General features: G+C 37.8%; 1 protein-coding gene and 1 long non-coding RNA gene across 8 annotated transcripts in view; one reads left to right on the forward strand and one right to left on the reverse strand.

The window, feature by feature from the left end:
- The window catches only part of SMARCAD1 (SWI/SNF-related, matrix-associated actin-dependent regulator of chromatin, subfamily a, containing DEAD/H box 1), a 79,207-nt gene extending 65,347 nt beyond the window's left edge, over positions 1 to 13,860 (reverse strand). The window contains exons 1-2 of one of the 4 annotated variants that reach the window (XM_047855669.1): positions 13,749 to 13,860; positions 12,891 to 13,132 (exon numbers count right to left, since the gene is read on the reverse strand). In XM_047855669.1, coding sequence (XP_047711625.1) covers positions 12,891 to 13,080 — 190 coding nt within the window. In that variant the 5' untranslated portion in view covers positions 13,081 to 13,132; positions 13,749 to 13,860. Of the gene's footprint in view, positions 1 to 12,890; positions 13,133 to 13,413; positions 13,647 to 13,748 lie in introns of those variants that run through there. The other 3 variants (XM_047855670.1, XM_047855671.1, XM_047855668.1) reach the window with 3 other exon arrangements.
- Positions 13,861 to 13,876: 16 nt separating this feature from the next.
- The window catches only part of LOC125163638 (uncharacterized), a 173,419-nt gene continuing 169,163 nt past the window's right edge, over positions 13,877 to 18,132 (forward strand). For 2 of the 4 annotated variants that reach the window (XR_007151527.1, XR_007151526.1), the window contains exons 1-2: positions 13,877 to 14,010; positions 14,211 to 14,335. This is a non-coding gene — a long non-coding RNA (uncharacterized LOC125163638). The remainder of the gene's footprint in view (positions 14,011 to 14,210; positions 14,336 to 18,132) is intronic. The other 2 variants (XR_007151524.1, XR_007151525.1) reach the window with 2 other exon arrangements.

An 18,132-nucleotide genomic window follows, 5' to 3' on the forward strand; every position in this document is an offset into this window, starting at 1 on the left:
CGAACTCACGGACCGCGAGATCGTGACCTGGCTGAAGTCGGACGCTTAACCGACTGCGCCACCCAGGCGCCCCGAAAACTGGAATTTTAACACCAGCAATAAATGCTGCCAGTTGTTTTCCTTGGTGTCACTGTTCATCTCTGAGAAAATGTCTGAAATACCTAAGTCTGCTTAGCTACATTTTGTCATTCTTTAAGTAAATATGGTATTCGGTGAAAAAATGGTAAGTTAAATTCACAACTGAAAGCAACTGTTCAAATGTTTTCCCTTGAGAAAGGGATTACTGTATACTTCAAGATGCAGCTAAGGCTGGTTCACATTTTGTTTTACGAAGTATTAAAAAAGACACTCACTGTTGGGGCACCTGAGAGGCTCAGTTGCTCAGGTCTTGATCTCATGGTTAGCCTGCTTCAGAACCTCTTCCCCCCCTTTCCTCTGCCCCTCCCGCACTCATGCTTGCACACTCTTTCTCAAAAATAAACATTGAAAACAAAAGACACCTATTGCTAAGCCAAGATTTACCAAAATTAACAGTTTTTACCGCTTTATCAAAAACATTTCTTTGGAGGGTGGAGGGGTAGAGAGAGAGGGAGACCCAGAACTCCAAGGGGGCTCCAGGCTTCACGCTGTCAGCACAGAGCCAGATGCCGGGCTCGAACTCCTGAACCGTGAGCCAAAGTAGGATGCTTAACCAACTGAGCCACCCAGGTGCCCCTATCCAAAATATTAAGTGAAACTACCATGTAAAGAATTTTAAGAATACGGTAACTATTAGAACAGTTTGGAGTCTCGGCCTTGACTTATGCTAAGGCACCAGCAGTTTCACCTACCATTGCTTTAGTACCATCAGGGCAAATATCAACAGAGTAAAAAGGCAAGTAATATCTTATGGTCATGAAAGTAGCTTGCCCTTAGGGATCCTAAAGGTTCACATACCACAGTCTGAAAACAGGTGGGACAGAATAAGAGCTTGTTTATATAAAAATATCAACTTTCCAATATAGTCAATAATTTAGAATTAGAATAATAATGCTTAGATTTGTTTGAACTATTTCTGGAAGTAAGCAACAGCAAAAATAGCTAAGAGGGAATGGCCAAAACCTGATGCAATGATGCTGAGCCAAGGCAAACAAGCACTTTTAAACAGCAGCACAAAAGAGACGGGAAATTAAAGAATGGTAAAGCGTAGAAATAATTATAAAGGTATCAGCTACTATTAAAATCTGACATGTGCTGACTGTCTTCTGTGTAAAAGACACTGTCCAGGAGGTAGGGACTAGTTAAGAAAAAAAAGGGCAAGTTATTGTCCAACTTGCACCACAGAAATAAATAATAGGAACTAAGTAGTCACGTACACAAGTAACTTATAAAATATAATTCATGCCATGACAGAATAAACAAAATGCTACAGGAACATGCAGGAAAACAGCCTACCCTTTCGTATAAAAACAATAAAAAGGCCTATCATGTTTTAGATAGAAGCTGATTTTGGGTGCCTGGGTGGCTCAGTTAGTTAAGTGTTCAGCTTTTGATTTTGGCTTGGGTCATGATCTCACACTTCATGAGATCAAGCCCCAGATGACCCCTACTTCGGGCTCCATGCTGACAGGGCAGAGCCCGCTTGGGATTCTCTCTCTGCCCCTCCCCTGCTCTCTCTCTCTCAAAATAAACATTAAAAAAAAAAAAAAAAAAAAAAAAGATGATGATATTTTCTCATTACCAAAAGTTAATGGGAACCTCCATCATGAGAATATGCAAGAAGACTCCACGGTTCCAGGAAGTTTTTCCAAACTAAATTCCCCATTGGTGGTAGGCAGAAAAGAAGGCAATCTTATATTCCAAATTTTTCCAGTTTGTACCCATTCTCATATCTAAGTCTACCATTAAAAAAAAAAAGAAGCATTTGGGGTGCCTCGGTGGCTCAGTTGGTTGGGCATTCAACTTTGGCTCGGGTCATGATTTCGCAGTTTGTGGGTTCAAGCCCCACGTTGGGCTGTGAGCTGTCAGCTCAGAGCCTGGAACCTGCTTTGGATTCTAACCTCTCTCTCTCTGCCCTCTCTGCCCCTCCCCCGCTCATGCTCCATCTCTCTCAAAAATAAACATTAAAAAAAAAAAGAAGAAGCATATAAGCCTGACACTAGTATGACCTTTCCAAATGGTCCAAGATCAAGGACCACTCAAAAACAAAAAATCACTACTAGGAGATTATGAGTTGACACTAAAGTAGTCCAAATTAATTTGATAATCCATATATAAAGTAGAATGAAAACACATAAACCTTTGTATCTATCCTGAAGACTTATAAAACTGTGCCATTTATGATACTCTAATTGTGTTGCTCTACATGGTTCAATTCTCTAACATGGCAACTAACTCTGAATACCAAGTAAAACACATCACTGATTTACCTTTTTAAAAGGTAACCAAAATAATAGTAAAATCTGGGCAGTCTTAATTGGAATGTCATAGTAGAAAGAGAAATACCTTTATTATCTTCTAAAAGATAAACTATCTCTCTGATGAAAACTCTATAAAAAGACAAAGAATATACTGAATACAAGATTGAAGAATAGTTTCTAACACATCACTCTAAGATGACATGAGAAAGAAGCATCTCAGGTTTAAGCCAAATAAAAGATAAATATAAAAGATGTAAAGAAAAAGAAAGCCATGCTATTACTATTGGACAAAGCATGTGTTAAACTTGAGATACTTTTTAATAACAGAATTTACATCTACAATAGAAATATAACTGACATACATCGTAACTTCATATTAATAACAAGAGATAAACACTGCAAGATATATAAAGCAAAAAGTTAACAGAAACAAATATGAGGCTTTAACTAAGCTCTTAATAGCACAAAAATAACTAAGACATAGATTAGTGCTTTTCAAAAACTTTTGATTGGGACCCACTGTAAGAGAGACATTTGAAAAGTTTTTCTTTTTTTTTAATGTTTATTTTTGAGAGAGAGAGAGAGAGAGGAGAGAGAGGAGAGAGAGACAGAGCACAAGTTGGGGAGGGGCAGAGAGAGAGTGATACACAGAATCCGAAGCAGGCTCCAGGCTCTGAGCTGTCAGCACAGAGCCTGACATGGGGCTCTAACCCAAAAACCGTGAGATCATGACCTGAGTTGAAGTCAGATGCTTAACCAACTGAGCCACCCAAGTGCCCCATTTTTAAATACATATAACTGAAATAAAAGTTTCAGAGGCTTTCTATTAAATGATACTTTGATAATTTTCTATTTATTCCACTCCATTAAAAAACAGTTGTATGTAATTAGTCAGGATCCAAGAAACTGACTTTATGATGCAATGTTTGTGTTCCACAGTTTGAAAAAAATTATATAAATAAAATTCATCTATTATTTGGCACATAATTATCTATCACTTAGATTATGTCATCTTGTCAAGAAATCTTATAACTTTTATAGAAAGTAATGGCAAATTAGGCCCCAAAGAAAATTTCAGTAAATTAGCTAAAGTAGAAATACTGTAGACCATATGCTCTGGTCATAAAATAATAAAATTAGAAATAAATGTTAATAAAAATACTGAAGCAAAATTTCACCTACTTAGAAATTTAAAAAAGAAAAAAGGCCACAGAAACCACTTCTTTGGACTTTCAGGTCAAAGAAGAAGAAAAAACAAAACAAAACAAAAAACACTTCAAAATCTATGACCTACCGTATACATACCTTAAAACCACAGAATTAAGATAATGTTGTAAACAAATATAGAATTAGAGAAATTGATTAATGGCCTGTTAAGATACAAATATACATGGGAATTTAGACTATAATGATGTTTCATATATAAGAAAGGTTTATCAATAAGCTGTTCTGGGACAACAAACTAGTAAAGACAAATAATGAGCAAAGGAGAAAACAGTATCACCCATTCTTTGGTCCTGATAACAAAATTAATTCCAGATGAGATTTAAGATCAAAATAAAAATCAACACAAAACCCAACTCAGCAGTTTGTCTATCAACGCAGAACCTGATTCAAATTCATTAGTTTGGCTATCAAAACAAAACAACACAAGAAAGAAACAACTACTAGCAAGGATGTGGAGAGACTAGAACCCTTGTGAACTGCTGACAGAAAAGTAAAATGGTGCAAGCATTACTGGAAAACATGTGATGGCTTCTTATATGATCTATCAATTCCATTTCTGGGTATATACCCTAAAGAACTGAAAGCAGAGTCCCTAAGAGATAGTTACACACCCATTTCACAGAAGCATTAGTCACAATAACCTAAAGGTAAAAGCAACCTAAGTGTCCATCCACAAATGAATGGATAAACAAAATGTAGTATATACACACAATCGGGTATTTTTCAGCCTTGAAAAGGAAATTCTGACACATGCTACAACATAGGTGAACCTTAAAGACACTATGCAAAAGGAAATCAGCCACTCACAAAAAGACAAATCCTGTATAATTCCACTTTTATGAGGTATCTAGAGAAGTCAAATTCAGAGACAGAAAGTACAAGGGTGGCTGCCACAAGCTGGGGATAGGAGGGAAGTGTTTAATGGGAGGGAAGAGTTTAATGGGAAAAAGTTTCATTTCTGCAAGATGAAGAATTCTGAAGTTTAATTGGACAATAATGTGAACATACCTAACACTCCCGCAATATGTATTCTTAATAGCAAAAATGGTAAATTTTATGTTTATTTTAGTACAATTAAAAATAAAAACACAGCTGTCCTGTATATATTATACATGTGTGTGTATGTGTGTATATATATATATATATATATATATATATATATATATATACATATACATATATATATATATTATTACAATAAAGGAATGCCTGTCTGATCAGGACTTATGCTCTAAATGCCATCAAAGAAATGAACAAATTGACCACATGAAAATGTAAAATTTCTCTATGGCAAACAACAAACAAGAAATCAAAAGAACAAAAGATTTTAAATTGTTTATCAGAAAAAGAGAAAAAGGAACACAGAAAAAGTCCAAATGGCTAATATATTAATGAAAACATACTTAACCTTAACATTAAGAATAAAAATAAAGCAATTTCATTGCCTATTAAACATTAAAAAGGTGTGCAATATTTTGGCTTAGTATGAAAAAGTAGACCTCTAAAAACCAAACTGTAGTCTGGTGCAAACTGGCAAAGCTTTGTAGGGTACCTTGGTGATTACTAAAATATTACTAATATTCACTCTAATCTGACAATTCCATTTCCAAAAATTTTTCTACAGATTATACACAAGCTAAAATATCTGTGTAAAAGGATGGTCACTATAACATTCTTTTGATATCACACACACACACACACACACACACACACAAATAAAGAAAAAACCCAACCAACCAATGTCCATTAATAGGAAACTACACGAACTATAATACATCTATATAAAACATTCTGTAGTCATTAAAAAAAATTAAGGTATAGCATATAATATACACTACACATATAGTAAAAACAAAAACCTGGAATATATACAGGCAGAAAAAAAATGTGAAAGAATAAACACCAAAACTAAGGGATTATAGAAGCTTCTTGTTACACAATATTGCATCTTTTTAAAATATATTTTGAAGGAAACAATAGCTAAGCATAGAATAAAATGGTAGAGAAAGGAAAGACAGATGAAAGCATACACTTAAAATGTACTTAAGATTTTTACTTAAGTATGAGTACTCATTGTACTTTCTTCTATCAGAACAATTCAGCACTAAGCCTTCTACAAAGTATTGCTTTTCAACACTTGCACACATTAAGAAACCAGAGCGACTATCCAAAGATATAGAGATGATTCACATTTTGGTGACACACACCTAAAAACCTTAGGATCACCTGGTTACAAAATCATGATGCTAAAATGATACACTCAGCTCCATTATTCAAAGGATCATACCTGTTTTACCATTTGCAGAGACTTCAGAGAACTTCTAAGCAAAGGAAGTTAAGTTAAAAAATGCTGATGTCTTGCAGTGCCTGGGTGGCTCAGCCAGTTAAGCATCTGACTCTTGGCTTTGACTCAGGTCATGATCTCACCATTTGTGAGATGGAGCCCTGTGTCGGGCTCTGTGCTGACAGCACAGAGCCTGCTTGGGATTCTCTCTCTCTCTCTCTCTCTCTCTCTCTCTCTCTCTGGCCCTCCCCTGCTCACTTGCTCTCTCTCTCTCAAAATAAATCAACATTAAAAAAAAAACTAGGGGCGCCTGGGTGGCGCAGTCGGTTAAGCGTCCAACTTCAGCCAGGTCACGATCTCGCGGTCTGTGAGTTCGAGCCCCGCGTCAGGCTCTGGGCTGATGGCTCAGAGCCTGGAGCCTGTTTCCGATTCTGTGTCTCCCTCTCTCTCTGCCCCTCCCCCGTTCATGCTCTGTCTCTCTCTGTCCCAAAAATAAATAAACGTTGGGAAAAAAAAAAAAAAAAAAAACCTAAAAAAAATGTTTTTAATGCTGATGTCTTACCCAAGGTCATACAACCTGTATGACACAGCAGTGCTCTCTGGAAATCTTTCTAATTAACAGGAATAATTTTAAATTTTTCTATTAAAAAGTTACTTTCAACATGACAACCACAGTGAAATGGCAATTATTTTAGGACACTGAATCTATTTCACTAAGAAATTAATCAAGCTTATACTAAAACGTTCCTCCATTCCAACCTCAAAATAATTGATTAACCCATTTATTTTTACTTTATCACTTTTTCTCCCCAGATAAAATGTGTCTCTATTTCTGTGTGACATTAAACAGTCTAGCTGTGCTCCTGTTCCTATCCCTAGATGCCTGTCTTCAGATACCTCCCGTCCTTCATCCTTTCCCTCTCCACTAGCTTCTTCCCCTTGGCCAACAAGTATCTCAGTCCAACAATCCTGAAACATCTTTTGACACTGCCTTCCTGTCAAGTTGTTTCTCTCCCTTCTTGAAAGACTAATCTTCACTTCCTTACCTTTCTACTGAAAGGGTTAAAGGTCTGTAAAAGGTTAACTGCAACGTTTAATTTCCAAGGAAAGTGGTCTCTATCAGTTCCCATCCAATTTGACTTTTCTACAGTATTTGATACTGTTCACTATACACAAAACTGGAAAATCACCTTTCTTTAGCTTTCAAGGTACTATCATTTTCTATGACTACTCTAGTTATCCTTTATACCTCCACTGGTTTCCCTTCATCTGTCCATCATTAAATATTTTTTACTATACACTGTGCTTGGGGACATTTTTTAAATACTATAATGATGACCCCCAAAGTTGATTTCTCAGGTTCCAACCATCCCTGAGCTACAAACTCTAATGTTCAACTCTCTACTAGATCTCGCTTCTAAAATAGGAGAGCTGAGGGGCGCCTGAGTGGCTCAGTCGGTCAGGCGTCCAAATTCAGCTCAGGTCATGATCTCGCGGTTCGTGGGTTCGGGCCCCGCATCAGGCTCTCTGCTGACAGCTTGGAGCCTGAAGCCTGCTTTGGATTCTCTGTCTCCCTCTCTCTGTACTCCTCCCCCACTCACACCTGTCTCTCTCTCAAAAATAAATAAACATTAAAAAAAATAAAATAGGAGAACTGAAACTCAACATGTTTTAGTATCTTTCTCCTAAATACACTAATTCAGTAGACTGTGCCAATCACCCAGCTGTTTAAGCAAGAAATATCTGAGTTATCTTTAAACTCTCCACATTTATTTAAACAATTTTTAATGTTTATTTATTTAAGAAAGAGAGAGAATCCCAAGCAGGCTCTGCACTATCAGTGCAGAGCCCAACGTGGGACTCAAACTCATGGACCATAAGATCATGACCTTAACCATTATCAAGAATCTGACGCTTAACTGACTGAGCCACCCAGGTGCCCCTAAACTCTCCACATTTACTTGATCACCAAATACCATCAAATACTGAAATATAAAATTTCCCTAAAATGCCTCCTCTGTCCTACTATCATTTTCCCATATTTAGACTTCAATTAATTCAACAGCTTTATCAATGGTCTTCTCATACTAAAATGCTCTATAGCATATACCAAAAAAAGTCCATCCTTCCTGGCACAGCATAAAAAGGCCCCTCACAACCTAGCAGTTTACATTTCTGTCTTTTCAGCTTCATCCATACAGCCCTAAACCTCCTCTTCCACAGATAACACAACCTTCCTATTCCCATAGACATACCACACTTCAAAGCAATATATATTTTCACCTCTTGTTCACCAAATAAGCCCTGATTCATTGTTTAGGGTCCAGTAATCTCTCTGTGACTCTTCCTGATCCTGCCCAGGAAGAATAGATGAGCATTTTTGAATTGCATTGCAATCCTACACTATTTAACATCTTCCCCTGTGAGTTATTACGTTATACCATTTTAACTATGTATGTATACATGTCCTTTTCTCCTCGTGCTCCTTGAGGATCAAGCTTTGCTCATATTTTTATTCTTTATGCATAAAATATAAGCTCTTTCCTCTCTCATCTGCCATCATTTTATTCCCTTGAAACTCACTGTGGTCTCAAAAAGGTCAAAGAAAAAGAGAGAAATAATGTGTAAGCAATAATCACTAATAACTCTGGATACAATAAAAGCAAAATACCTGGGAGGGAGAGGTGCCCACAAGTTAAGTGTATGTCATCTCATATCCAAAAGCTGGATGGGATCAAGGGAGCCTGTCCTGTATCAAAGGCAGTTTCAAGTGACCATGGCTGAAGAATGCCTGACAGTTATGAGACTGTTTCAAGATTATAAACAGGAGAAAGGATATTTTCAAATATTTGTACAATTACTAGTATCACCCCACTTATTCAATACTACTTCCTTCAACACATATTTATTAAGAGCCTACTACACAGCAGTCATTGCTCTGAACAATGGTGAACAAGTAAATAGACAAACTCTCTGCTCGCATGGATATCTTCTAATAAGGGAGACACAAATATATAGTCCACGTTAGGCAGTAATAAATACTATATAGAAAAATACAGTAGATACAGCTGGGGGGGAGGGGCTGGAGTTGCTACTTCAAAGACTGTGATGGGGAAGGCCTTCTAAAGGCAGTAAATATATCACTAAGCCCAAAGTTATATGCAAATATCAGCAGGAAGGGTCTTGGAGGCAGAAGAAAGAGCAAATGGGAAGAAGGAAAGATTGCGCTGTGCCTGCCATATTTTTAAAAAGTATGGCTGGGGGCGCCTGAGTGGCTCAGTCGGTTAAGTGTCTGACTTGGGCTCGGGTCATGATCTCATGATCTCACGGTTCGTGAGTTCGAGTCCTACATCGGGCTCTGGGCTGACAGCTCAGAGCCTGGAGCCTGCTTCAGGTTCTGTGTCTCCCTCTGTCTGCCCCTCTGCTGCTTGCACTCTGTCTCTCACATTGTCTCAAGAATAAACATTAAAAAAACAAATAAATAAAATAAAAAAATAAAAAAGGTGTGGCTGTGACACAGTAAGTGGTAGGAAATAAGATCTTAAGATTGGTAAAATTAAGAGTTAGCTGAAAGAGTCATTACAGGTAATTTTTACAATTCCCATCCTATTTATGAAATTAGATGATTTATGGGAATGCAAGCTGGTGCAGCCACTCTGGAAAACAGTATAAAGGGTCCTCAAAAAACTAAAAGTAGAACTACCCTATGACCCACCAATTGCACTACTAGGTATTTATCCAAGGGATACAGGTATGCTGTTTTGAAGAGGCACATTCACCCCAATGTTTATAGCAGCACTATCAACAATAGCCAAAGAATGGAAGAGCCCAAACGTCCATCGATGGATGAATGGATAAAGAAGATGTGGCGTGTGTGTGTGTGTATACATGCATACATACATACATAATGGAGTATTACTCAGCAATCAAAAAGAATGAAATCTTGCCATTTCCAACTACGTGGATGGAAATGGAGGGTATTATGCTAAGTGAAATTAGTCAGAGAAAGACAAATATCATATGACCTCACTCATATGAAGACTTAAAGAGACAAAACAGATGAACATAATGGAAGGGAAATAAAAAATAATATAGAGACAGGGAGGGGGACAAAACATAAGAGACTCATAAATATGGAGAACAAACAGAAGGTTACAGGAGGGGGATGGGCTAAATGGGTAAGGGGCACTACTTACTACTCCTGAAATCATGGTTGCACTCACTATACGCTAACTAATTCAGATGTAAATTAAAAAATAAGTAGAATTAAATTTTTTTTTTAATTTTTTTTTTCAACGTTTTTTATTTATTTTTGGGACAGAGAGAGACAGAGCATGAACGGGGGAGGGCAGAGAGAGAGGGAGACACAGAATGGGAAACAGGCTCCAGGCTCCGAGCCATCAGCCCAGAGCCCGACGCGGGGCTCGAACTCACGGACCGCGAGATCATGACCTGGCTGAAGTCGGACACTTAACCGACTGCGCCACCCAGGCGCCCCAAAAATTTTTTAAAAATTAGATGATTTAGACCTGATTTAGACCCTAACGCCCCATTGTAAATAAGCAAATATAGCATTTATCACACAATGGTAGAATAAGAAGTTATACGGTGATAAAGGAAGTAAGGTCAAAATCCACATCCCAACCAATGAGTCCCTAATCTCCATTATCTAGTTAGGATTCTAAACGAACTTCGGTACCTTGTCCTCTACTGGGGCCCAAACTCCAACACTCGGTCAGCACTCCCCACCCCATGCTAAGTTGCCTCAGGTCTTGTCCGACATGCTACATTGGGGGCAGCACATTTAATTATTATTTGAATTTTTAAAGGCATGCCCAATGGCTGAGGATGGGTCCCTTATACCTATTCTGATGTACAAAACTACCATTTTTTTCAATAACCTAAACTAAAATTATTGTTTAATCTCATTCCTCCTCCAGATTTGGTTGTAAAACTTTGCCCTTTCTTTCTTTGAAATATTTCATATCTGTTCCTTCTCCCTTTCTATCATAATCAAGTTTAGATTAAAAGAGCTTCCTAAATGAATTCTCTCCCTTCAAAAAATGTACAGTACTCATGACTGCTAGATTGATTTTTCTTGACAAAACAACTTTCTTTCATCATTTTACCCTTCTATCTGAGAGGGCTTTAATAGATCCCTAGTAACTACAATGTAAAATTGAAACCTAACCTTTGTTTTTAAGATTCTTCCAAATTCACAGTACCACCTACAGTCATCTTTTCTTACCATTCTCAGAACAAACTTAATTTTTATATTTCCCAATGTCATGAAGACTACCCATGTGATTTGTAAAGGCAATCTCAGTTTGTAGTAAAAGTGTACACATAAGGGAAAAAAAATCCCAATAAAGGTGAATAAAATCTCCTTAAACAGAAAAAAAAAGTAGACCAGCATCTTCTGACTGGAAGAGACAATTAAGAATTTTACATTAATATTGATAAAAACATTCCACTGAACTCCAGTTTAGAAAGTGATTTTTATTCTATAGATGAAAAAATTGTTAATCTCAAATTGTAAGTAATTTGTCCAATGTCTAATTTAACTAAAATGAAGCAGCCGAGACTTCTAAGGATTCAAAATCCCATGCCTACACATTGGCCTTCCCAGCCCTCTCTAACTACATAGGAAACAGACTAATACATGTGTTGTTAAAATATTAAAGTACCTGGGTGTTTACATATTAACTAGAGCATGATATGCAGAGTAGGTATCTATTGAAAGAATGGACACAAGGACATCACTCCTGGGCTTCTGTGGTTCCCCCACAGAATTTGGACAAGTTCAGAACCTTTCATACAAACGAAGCTTTTCCAAATGTGACTCCTCATTACCACATAATTCAACCTACCAAATCATTCCACCATGTTCCAATTATACCCAAGTATTCTGAGGTGTGATTCAAATGATAACTTGTAGGGAGTCTGCCATCACTGTTAAACAGAAGACTAGCAAACAAAATAAGATACCAACATTACAACATATGTATTACCAATCTTGTCAGGGCCACATCAACATAAAAGCTGCTAGGGAAATACTGAGTTTTGCATTAAAAAAGGAATTACTAAAATAAACATTAAAATAAAACTTCTAATATTCCTTTCACCCTTCAAAAGAAACTGCATAATGCAAACAATTAAAAGTTTATGCTCAGTAATTAGATTGCTTGGATTTGAGTTCCAGTGCTATCAACTTCCTAACAATTTAACTTCTCTGGGTCTCATTTCAACAAAATGTGGATAAAATCTTGCAGGGCTGCTGTGCAAATTAAATGAGACTGCGTAGTACTCAGTATTATGCCTAAAACGTAAGAAGAGTTCAAATATCTTCTGTTAATTGTTCAAAGAACATAGATTAAAATGGAAATGCTAATTTTTGGCTTCCTCTCAAATCGTGTTATTGTCTGTGACAACCAGCTTAAGAAGTTAAAAATGGTTCATTCACCTTGAACAATACCAATTATTCATTTGCACCCTGGGGAATCTCCAGAAGTCCAGTGGTGGCAAAATCTGAATGAGATCTGCTCTTCATTTGTTCAGAGGTGGTCTTCACGCACCTTGAGTAAAGTCTGGTTCATACTAAGTGAGCAATTAGTTTTTGGAAAATACCGGAATTAATATAAACGCCTGGCCAAATAGCAGACTCAGTCTACATCATAGGACTGAATCACCTAGTTTCTCTTCCAGCAGCAACTATTCTGACCTAAGGATGACCTAAATTCAGATATCAACTTCCATCACTGGGCCACATTCCAAGAACTCATATAAAACTGAAGAAGCTATGGATGCTCAGTTGATGGTACAATGGTGCCTATGGCAGCCCCAAAGCCGTATTTAAAAGCGCAAGGTGGAGAACAATGTATTAGTACATATAACATCAAGAATAAATATTAGAATCTCTTCTGCTTTTCATCTTCTAAATACCTCTTGATGCTACATCAATTTGCAACATTGTAACTCACCTGTTTTTTCAGTTATATCTGAATCAGGTGTGCCTGCCCTGCTAACCTCCCCTTCAGCATTCTCCTCTTCAGCACTAAGAGAAATTGGTGAAGAAGGGCCAGGCTGGGAGGGTTGGGGGGTTGCTTCGGGCACTTCCTCAATCTTACTCCTTTTCTCAAAGCGAAAACGGTCCAAGTTGAAAAGATTCATATTGGCAGAAACCACCACCACCCTGTGGAATTAAGAGCTTTAAATGAACTATCTGCAGGAAAAAAATAAAAAGAGAAAAAGAGGCCATGAAAACAATATAAAATATACAAAGCCTTAGCAGTTCATTCCCAAGGCAATTAAGAGCACACAAACATGCCAGTGGCACAGGATGACTATTATGGCTGCGCCTCATTGTTAGGCCACAATGATCAGAAGGTGAACAGGGATATCTTTTTAAAATTTTCCATTTCTGTCTCTACTCCCCTTCTTCACCCCCCTCCCCGCCCCGCCTTCCTCAAACCACACGCTGACCCTCGTGCAACCTCCTCTTACCCCAGCACGCGCAGGCACGTTCCCCACTCTAACCCCCCTGCGGGCCGCGCCCCCGCCCACAGTGAGAGGCTCCCTGCACTACGGTGCTCCCTGCCTCGAGAAAGGACGTGCCAGGGCCCGCGCCTCGATACTGCGGGGACACAAAGGGGCCAAAGAAGGGGAGCGGCGGAGGCCGTGCTGGCGGGCACCCGCCCGGAAGTTGACGCGGCGCGATCCCAGCTGAGAGGAAGCTGATAGGATCAAGAAAACACAGGGAGGGTTCAGAGGTGGAGAGTGTGCTGCAGCATCTCTTTTAATGATCACCCAATCGCCCTCTTTCTTTCTTCAGTACTTACAGTCTTGCAGGCTCGATGCAATGTAACAAAGGTTGAAAGAAAAAAATAATTCCTGGCGTGGGGCGACGGTAGCCGGGCCGGGACCTTCCAAAACAGCACGGAGAGACCAAAGGAGCGCGCGGTGATGACGCAACACGCAGCTTAGGCTTTTTTTTTCTTCCCCAGCGACGCGCGAGCGGAAGATGTCTAGGCGCGCGCTGTTGCCATGGTAATTCGTACCCGCCTCTACGCTTGTGAGCTCTTTTATGGCCTCTTTCTCCAGGTTAGCTAGAGAGTTATTAAATGAAACAGTAATAAATTGCGCAATGCCAATAAGTAACATAATAATAATATAGTATTTTATGTATTATGTATAATGTGTTGTATAATTTATACATAGTATCATGTTGATACTGTGCTAGATATTTTACGTGAATAATCAACCCTTACATGAAGCCTTTTTTTTTTTTTATACAAAAAAAGGAAACTGAGGCCTGCAGACGTTAAATAATAAGAAGTAAAAAGCCGGGTATGTTGAACTTCAGAGCATATGAACTGCCTCCCCACTGTTCGCTGGATTGTTCTTAGAGTGGAATATGACCGTTCATGTATGTTGACCGAAATATTACCTTTAGACTATTTACTCTTTTTGTTCTAGCATTGGCTAAACAGGCAGTTTCCTGTGTTTTAATTTGATCCTCTGGTTGGCATTTCCCTTAAAGAGAAATTACTACAAAACATTCTGCCAAATACACTGGCCATTGTAATCCTAAATTGGCATTCTACTTTATAAATCAGTGTTTTGAATTGTATAATTATAACATGAACCCACAGGTTTATCAAATGCAGGCACACTTATAAATCAACTGTCTTTAACCATAAAATTCAGAATCAAAGCCTGAACAATTAAGATTTCATTATACCTATTTTTGATATGCCGTGAAATGCACCAACTTAGGGCATGCATGGTAACTGATGTGATCAAGGGATGTAGCAACTTATACATAGTAAATGATTTTTGGTGGTAAGGAATATTTGCTGTAAGATCTACTCTCAGCAACTTCCAAGTATGCAATAAAGTATTATTAACCATAGTCACCATTCAGTACATGTAATTTTAAAAAAGAATATTTGCTTTATATTCAGATAGATCTAACATTGAAAATGGATTCCACTAGCTGAATGACTTTAGGCAAATAATATATCACTTCTCTAACCCTTAGTTTCCTAATCCTATATATGTGATTGATGATTCTGTTGATTTCTTAAGGCAATTTTCTACAGCACCCCTTGACATTTGTACAACTGGAGCAAGAGTGACAATTGAGACCCACACATCATATGTCTAAATATTTAAACATAAATACAGTTAGCAAAATGTAAAAATAAAATACATCCTATTGCCCTATTTTGAAAATAACCTGGAAAGCCGGATTGAATTTAGAATTTCTGTTTTGGACAGCATGTGGATGATTCAAGAATTGGTTGGCATGTATATCCTGCCTTCCCTGTATCATGTCCTCCCATTCATTTTGATACCATTAGGAGCCTGGTGCTCATGCATATGGACACCCAGCTCAAATGCCTAGCTATAACTCCATCTAGTGTTGCCATATTTGTTTAAAAAAAAATAAAGGCTTTTTTGTTAAATTTGAATTTTAGATAAACAATACTTTTTAGTAAAAGTATGCCCCATTAAATATTTGGAACTTGCTTGTTCTAAAAACTTGTTTGTTTGAAATTCAAATTTAACAAGATATCCTGTATTTTCTTTGGCAAACCTATTCCTGCCCTACTGCTTCATCACCTTTTGGGCCTAGAAGCCTTTTTGCTTCATGTTGGATCTAAGAATATAGATACTGGAAGTATCTGTTGGCCCTCAGCAGGAAAGACCTGGGTAAAAGTCACTGCTAGCCTTCTTGGAGCTGTGTAAGCAGAGACCTCAGGGACCACCTACTCAAAAGCATTCTCTAAAATTGAAGGCATAGGTTTTGGTCCCACTGATTCCTTGCTCTTTGGGGTTGGGCATAGCAGGAAAAGAGCCAGAATTGAGTTCTGTAAAGCAGTAGGTCCAGTAGAGGGACCCCTCTTGCCCAATTCTTTTTTTTTTTTTTTAATTTTTTAACATTTATTTATTTTTGAGAGAATGTGAGTGGAGGAGGGGCAGAGAGAGAGGCAGACAGAATATGAAGCAGGCTTCAGGGTCTGAGCTGTCAGCACAGGGCCTGATGCTGGGCTCTACCTGTGAACTATGAGATCGTGACTTGAGCTGAAGTTGGATGCTTAACTGACTGAGCCACCCAGGCCCCCCACTCTTGCCCAGTTCTAAGGGTGGGATTGTTCTATAGCATTCACTGACCTGGGAGACTTGGAATTTTCCATGATAGGGATTTTGCTTGATTGTGGATTAAAAGGTTAAGGGAATATATAACAAATAACACAGATTGGATGGCCTCTACAACAGAATTTTTTTTTTTCTCAAAAGCTCTGAAGGCTGGAAGTCTGATATCAAGATGTTGGCAGGATTGGCTTCTTCTGCTTTATCCCTCTTTCTTTGGGCATCTTTCCCCTGTGTCTTTAAATGGTCTCCCCTCTGTGCTTGTGACTAATTTTCATAATTTAATTAAATGGACCACATTTTAACTTAATTACATCTCTAACAACCCTATGTCCAAGTGTAGTCACATTCTGAGATAATGGGAATTAGGACTTCAACATATAAATTTGGAGGGGGTATAATTCAGCCCATAACAGGAGGCAAAAGAGTGGAAGGATTGCTATATGAACCTAAAATCTTCTAAAATTATAGCAGTAATTGGGGCTAAAAACCAGTCCTCTGACTTTTCTTCCTTATGACCCTTAATATGGTCATTCTCCAAAATTCAGTCCTTGGTGTCCTGCTTGTCTCACTCTACTCTTTCCCAAAGTGGGCTGATTATAGTGGTAACTAAATGTATTTGTCAAATCTTACTCAACTATATACTTAAAAAAATTTAATCTTGGGGTACCTGGGTGGCTCAGTCGGTTAAGCATCCAACTTCAGCTTAGGTCATGATTTCACAGTTTGTAGGTTCAAGCCCTATGTCGGGCTCTGTGCTGATGACTAAAGCCTGGAGCCTGCTTTGGATTCTATGTCTCCCTCTCTCTCTGCACCCCCGCCCCCCACATTCTGTCTCTCTCTCTCTCAAAAGTAAATACACATTAAAAAAATTTTTTTAAGGCTTAATCTTATTGTTTATAAGTTGTAACTCAATAAACTTAACACATTTTGTAAAAAGTGACTATCAACATTTAATTATTGATATGGAAGAAAATTTGAAAACCACCTTTCCCCCTAGAATGAAGAGGGAAAAGACAAAGAAGTGAAATCAATGAAATTTAAAGAAATAATAAACATAGGATCAGAGTAGTGAGAAGCAAACTTTGATTAATTATGACCTGAGCTGAAACCAAGACTCAGATGCTCAACTGATTGAGCCACCAGGTGCCTCCCCCACCCCCCCTTTTTTTTTCCAGAAAAGACAGTGTACAAAGGGCAAAAAAAAGTCAGAACTTGTTCAATAAACTAAATGCCAGAAATTAATGATGACACAACTACAAAGATGGGGAGGGAAAATATTGTGGCTCAGTAATTGTTTAGATTATCTATATGCTGTTCATTGATGGATAAAAAAAAATTCAAACTTTTAATTCCTTGAAAATATATCTTCCTTAAGCTGTTCCTAAAGACATAAATCCAGCTGACAGGGTCAAAAATGAGAATTTCAAGAAAGCAGAATTCATGGTATAAAAGTATTCTGTTGAGACTAAACACGGTTAGGACTTAATAATTGTAAGTAGGGTATATTTGTCAACATTTTGTTGCATAACAACCACAAAATTTGAATTGCATAACTCATTAATCTTGATTGGCTAGTATGGTTCAAAATCAGGCTACAATGCCTGTCTGCACATAGTACTTGTTCAATAAATATGTGTTGAGTGAATGAATGATATTAATAACTATATAAAATGCCTTAAGCATACAGATAACCACAAGGAAATGTTAAAATAAGCTGAGTATCTTCAAAATGTTACATGTCATGGAAGAATGACATAAACCAGAGGTGTTTTCTTACTAATTTTTTTTTTTTTACTTTTTTTATGTAAGCTCTGCACCCACTGTGGGGTTTGAACTCACAACTCTGAGATCAAGAGTCACATGCTCTACCAATTGAGCCACCCAGGCACCCTTTAAACCAGAGTTAAAACAAACAAACAAACAAACAAACAAACAAAAAACTCAGGAAAGAGATAATGTAACTCAAGAAGGGAAGGAAAGTTATATATATATATACATATATATGTATATATATATATGTGTGTGTGTGTGTGTATATTATTTTTAAATGAAGACTAAACTAGA

This window comes from Prionailurus viverrinus, chromosome B1 (genome assembly GCF_022837055.1).
Source record: "Prionailurus viverrinus isolate Anna chromosome B1, UM_Priviv_1.0, whole genome shotgun sequence".
Taxonomy (NCBI): Eukaryota; Metazoa; Chordata; class Mammalia; order Carnivora; family Felidae; genus Prionailurus; species Prionailurus viverrinus.